Here is a 5,750-nt window from a genome sequence, read left to right on the forward strand (position 1 = left end):
TGTTGTTGTTGTTGTTGTTGTTGTTGTCATTATGTTAGAAAGTCCTTCACTTTAGCGCCATGTATGCACCTGAAACCGTATTGGCGCCATCTACTCTCGAGCTGCACCTGACTGTCGTGACCTTGGTTTGTCTGCAGAGGTCGACGGTGTTGGGAGTGAAGTTTGAGAGCGAGATCTGTAAACTGGTACAGGAGAACACATCCATCCTGAGACTCGGTCTCAACTTCGAGACGCTCGAGGCGCGGATGAAGATCGTCGAGTACCTGCAGCGCAACACAGACACACGTGAGTGGCGCGCTCTGGTGGCCGCGTGTCGGACGCCGCCACTCTCCCCCGCAAGCGCGTTACGCGCGTCACGTCACGTATCTCTGGATGCCGGTAGAATTCGCTCTGATTTGCGTGATGATGATCAAAACACTGTTTATTGAATGAATGATTAATTATTATCAATAATGAAACAGTATCTGGTCTGTATAGGTGCTGTGAGTATATTAATTTTCCTGCAGACTGTACCTGCAATAATAATTGATCCGCGTATTACCGGCAAAGCATCGCTAAGTATGGCGTCGTGTTGTAAGTTGACAGTTGTAACAGCCCATGCCGGCTCCGGGCATTCGCCTATGTCTGGGTTTCTTGCGCGAACTAAGATCGCTTGAGAACCCCTAAATGCCAGATGTTGTCTATTTAAATTCATGTCCTTGTTTACTAGTGTGAGTGGTGGTCGCAGCTCGGTGCGGCCCTCCCTTAGTGATAAAAACAACCTTCGGCTGTGTTTTTCGTTTTTTTCGCTAGTCATCGCGTTTGTGTGTTTTGTTTTTCGCCAGTGCGACAGAACAGAGTCAACGACGAAGCATACACGCCGCCAAAGTTCAACGCGCCGAAAGGAACCCGAGAGAAGCTGCCGGAGAAGGTTCAAAACACGAAGTTCATCTCGGACAGGTACGTAACGACGTGATGCCGCTCGTCTGCGTGCGAGCGCAGGATGCTCGCTTGTTTTGACAGTGAACTAAAAATTACCATAAAGGGGGAGGGGTGACATTAGTGATGCTTATGTTGGGGTTTTACATGTGACATTCAAAATTAATTTTTCTTTCATTATAAACTTATATATATAATGTTTTATTCAGCACGGTTTTAATATTGATATTAGCTTGGCTATGATGCTACAAATACGTATAGTAATTATACATTTACAGTCGTATGTCGTGGCTGTGGACTTGCTATGGTTATCTACATGTATTCATGTAGCATTATAGGCAATTTAATATTATTTGTTATACAGTCATCAAATCGTTAAAAACGTGTTTTAGTAAGATTAGTGACGAAGACGCAGTTTCATAAATATGGATGGTCTGTGCAGATGTTATGGATTTGCCTGAGAACAAATGAACAACATCACTATATATGAAACTGCATTCACGTAGTGATAAATTTCATGTTAATTGTATATATTAATTGTATCAGAATATGTCATAATAATATCATATTTTTGTGTGCCGCGTGCAGTCAATGAAGGCGTTCGGTAAGTATGACTGTTCACTCACCCTTAAACTTTACACATCATAGCACATTTTCCCTATAGTCAATGTGATTGGTTGGGTTTCCTATGTCACTGGAGCTGGGAGAAGAACGTTCACCTCTGCACTACAATTATTTACCCTTTCTTGCCAGGCATGCATGATCGGTGAAAGATTTATTTATCCTGTTGTAGCTGCAATGCGATGGTCACGCCAGTGCACATAGTTATGCTGATAGGGTCTATGTCTCCCTGGGTACTGCCAGAACGTACCCTGGGTACGGTCCGGTATACCAGAACGTACCCTGGTTACTATCTGATATGGTTAGGGTTAGGGAGTAGGCGTAGGCGACTCCCTAGACTCGTTAGTGGAGTAGGCGAGGTACGGTCCGGCATATTAGATAGTACCAGGGTACGTTCCGGCAGTACCCAGGGAGACATAGACCCTGGCAGCCATAGTTAGACATGCTCACGTGACATGATCTTATCCCTTGTCCTCTTTAGACACCCTTTACATCCGTTATAGTGCTTTTCATGGGGATGCCACTGTGCGTAGTGTGGTGACGGCAATGTCAGTGTACCTTTTCGGTTTTCACGTGCTAGCAGAAGCGCTCTTTATCGGTTGATCGAAATTTCTCGCATATGCCGTTGTTCTGCCATTTCACACACGTTCTACTCGTGTTCTGAACAGAAGCTTCCATTGCTGGGGCTCCTGTGTTCCAGCCATGCGGTGAAGTCTCGGTTATGTGCCTTCTATTGCTTTCGTGCTGTGCAGGTCTGCACTGCATCTACCCTCGTGTTATCCATGCATGACCTTTACAGGGCTAGCAGGCATGCAGGCAGCCCCACACTGTGGGGAACCTCGATAAAGCCCTGTGAGGCGCACGTGCATTTTGAAGCCACGTCATTGCTTTATTAAGGGCTAATAGAGATATTATATAGAGGCCTAAGGGAATTGTTAAACTGGGTTTAATTTTGCTATTCGGCAGTTGCATTGCTAGAGTAGATATCAGTGTTGATGCTGGCGTTTCACGGTGGTGTTGAGAGTCGGGACGCGATAGTCATGTTTAAATGTACTAATTACTGAGATTTAAATCAATTACTAATTTAAATTATTAAATTAGATTAGGATTAATTACTGAGAATTTAAAGGGTACTAATTACTGATTCCTAGCCGCATGGAAGTCTCACAATGTGTTTGATTCTCGATCGTCGGAAGTCGTGCCGTATTCGCTCTTTTGGCGTTAAAACTTTCGCGATCGATTAAACAATGAAACGTGTCGCTAATCGCTTGCCTCTTGCGCCGTCTTTCAGGTTCATGACTAAGGAGGAAGAAGAGAGGAGCGCAGACAAAAACAGCGGTCCACATATAACCGCGCGGAGGGAGCAGAAGAGCGACAGCGAGCCGGAGTCGGACTGATCCCCCCCCCCGCGTCGTCGCTCCGTCATTTATTCGTCGTCGTCGTCGTCGTCGTCGTCGTAACGTGTCGTCGTGCGAGTGAGGAGGGAGGGATCCGCGTATTTTTCACGGCGCTACCGCCGTGCCGCATCCGCGAGTGGTCACCGCTGGAGCATCTCTCACCCCCACAGTCGCACAACAGCTCAGCAGAATTGTGTGTGTGTGTGTGTGTGTGTGTGTAATAGCCCCCCCGAAATATAAACGCAGCAGCTTCCGCTCGTCGTCATGGCAGCGAGTAAAGCGATCTCATGGCACCGGCGCATTTAGCGTCTGTGCCCAAATCTTGGTTATGATAAAAATTGGTCTCGGAGTAGTATCGGAAAGCGTTAGTTATTTCATAAGGCGTTCTTCTTTGCGAGTGTTTTAGTCATGTGCCGTGACACTCGTTTGGAGGAAATCGTTTGGTTGTGATCCTCTCTCGTGTGCGCAGTGTACTCCCTGACCCTCCGTTACTGGGTCAGCTGTGTATATGCGAACGCACCGACACAGCACAAGTGCAGTTTATATTTGACGAGTTGGGGTTGCTTTTGCCAGCAACTTCTGTCTTCTTCACAACAGCAATGGCTCGCGCGCATGCATGCAAATCATCTTGGTATATTCATTTCGATAGATAATGTAATGATATTAACAATCAGTAAATTGATAACTACTTCTTTGCGTCCAGTGTATAGTTTTCGTCGCGTGCGTGAGCAGTGGTTCATAGTTTACATATAGTAACTTTCACAGAGCAGTGATCGCCGTAGCTTACACGTGTGGCTGCTAGCTTCGTGCCGTATGATGGCAGCACTGTGTCTCGCGCGCTGGTCTGTAGGTTTAGCACATAACTTCATTAGTTTGCTGGACACAGGGACGATGTTGTTGCTAGCCTAACGCAGACCGAGAAATCGACTAGTTCTTCGTCGTATTGTAGATGTTTGCTGCGATCGTCTATGCAGTAGGCATGCTGCGGCCCTCCTTACGTGCAGTGAGTGATGAGTGGTATTCGCGCATCCCTGCCTCCTATAATTCACTAGCGTGACAGCGCTTGCCTCTACGAGTAGTCAGTCATTCGTACTGGAAAAGTCGTTCGCTTCTCTTACTAAATATGCACTATAATCTTCTACCGAAGTCGGTATATATATATATATATATATATATATATACGTACGTACGTACATGCCTGCTGTTTCGTCCACGGATGGCATGATATATACTGATAGATGTGCATGAGCGTGTGTGCGTGTGTTTTATTTCGGGTGGAGAGTATCTTTGGTTTGGGAGAGAGCCGTGCTACACGCACACAGCACACAGCACTCCCGTGCTTTATATGTGTCAGCTAGAAACTTAATTGTGCGGTGTTACGCCACGAATGCTGTTCTCGGGCTTGCGCAGCTGCAGTGTAAATACATTACAGTGATGATATATATTAGGTGTACTCCTGGGTTACTGTTACGCAAATACCCCTGAAAATCAAAGTAAGTGTGAATTCGGTTCTAGCATCGAATTCAATTTTTTGCATTTAACCGTGTTTTTTCGAGTTGTATAAGTGAGGAGGGAAGGTAGAGATGAAGTTTCAGCTACTTAGTATTGATTAACAGGGCTTAGTCTGATCAATAATCAATAGTCAATATGCTACCGCACGTGATCGTAGAGGCCAATTACTAAAAAATTTAAACTTGGGTAAGAAGGAAATGGTATCCTAGAGATGGTATAGCTTGGTGGCTGGTAAAGCGTTGCACCCTTTTAGCATTATTTATGGACCATTGGAAATCGTGAATGAGAAATAGCTAGTTTTAGTATGTAAGATAAGTTTTGCAGTTTAGCGATTTTATAAAAATCTCAACATTTTGTGCTTCTATAAAAGTCTTTGTTATCAAAAATTATGAATTTGAAGCTCGTATTTATTTTGTTTGTGTATAATTTAGTTGAATAGGGGCAATTCTATTCCACGAGAAACAGTTTTATATATTGTATTACTTCAGTTAAATCTTGAAGTGATTTTAGATTGGTTCGCAACTCTTTGAAATAAATAAATGAATAAATAAAAACAGAATATACGACAATCAATTGTTGAATGACATTAGTTGTCGCTGTAATTTTGGTATCGTACACACATCATATTTGTGACCAAGTTCCGACCTTAGATTGCATACTAGGAAATAGCGAGATATTAAACAAGGGGTGGCGGGCGCGTGTTAATTCCTATGTAGGTGAGGTGTCGCAAAATTTTATAACCTAACTTTCTAATAGCGACGGAGTACTTTCGTCCACCGTAAGTAAACCACGCGTAGGATAGTATTTTTCTACGAGGATTAATTCGTCTATTATGTATTACATTTATTGGGGGTGGGTGGGTGTTATTAGTCTAAGGAAGACGGTATCCCTCGTGCTCTCCACCTATGTGTACGCTCTTCTGAGACATAGGGAGCGGATACGTGATGTATGGATACAGATTGAGAAATGAGAAAAAGCACGCACGCACGCACGCACAACACAACACACACACAACACAACACACACACACAAACAACACACGCACGCACACGCACACACACAAACAACACACGCACGCACACACACAAACAACACGCACGCACACGCACACACAATAGGCGCGTTCAGACTGGCGCGAATAAGCGGGATGCAAATCCCGGTTTTTGCATCGCGATCGAAATACCGAGATTATTACAAGTGTGAACGCAATAATACTCACTAATAATCGCGATCAGCATCGCGCTCCAAATCGCACTTTTGACTGCGATTATTTGGAATTAGCGCGAGTGAACGCTCGCGCAA

At 44.5% G+C, this 5,750-nt stretch overlaps 1 protein-coding gene across 1 annotated transcript in view; it reads left to right on the forward strand.

Annotated features, from left to right (window-relative positions):
• The window catches only part of LOC106810035 (tropomodulin-1-like), a gene marked incomplete in the record, with an annotated part of 31,839 nt that extends 26,822 nt beyond the window's left edge, over positions 1-5,017 (forward strand). The window contains 3 exon segments of the mRNA XM_014813300.1: positions 138-285; positions 825-939; positions 2,831-5,017. Coding sequence (XP_014668786.1) covers positions 138-285; positions 825-939; positions 2,831-2,936 — 369 coding nt within the window.
• Positions 5,018-5,750: the final 733 nt, after the last annotated feature.

This window comes from Priapulus caudatus, unplaced genomic scaffold (assembly GCF_000485595.1).
Source record: "Priapulus caudatus unplaced genomic scaffold, Priapulus_caudatus-5.0.1 Scaffold405, whole genome shotgun sequence".
Lineage (NCBI taxonomy): Eukaryota > Metazoa > Priapulida > Priapulimorpha > Priapulimorphida > Priapulidae > Priapulus > Priapulus caudatus.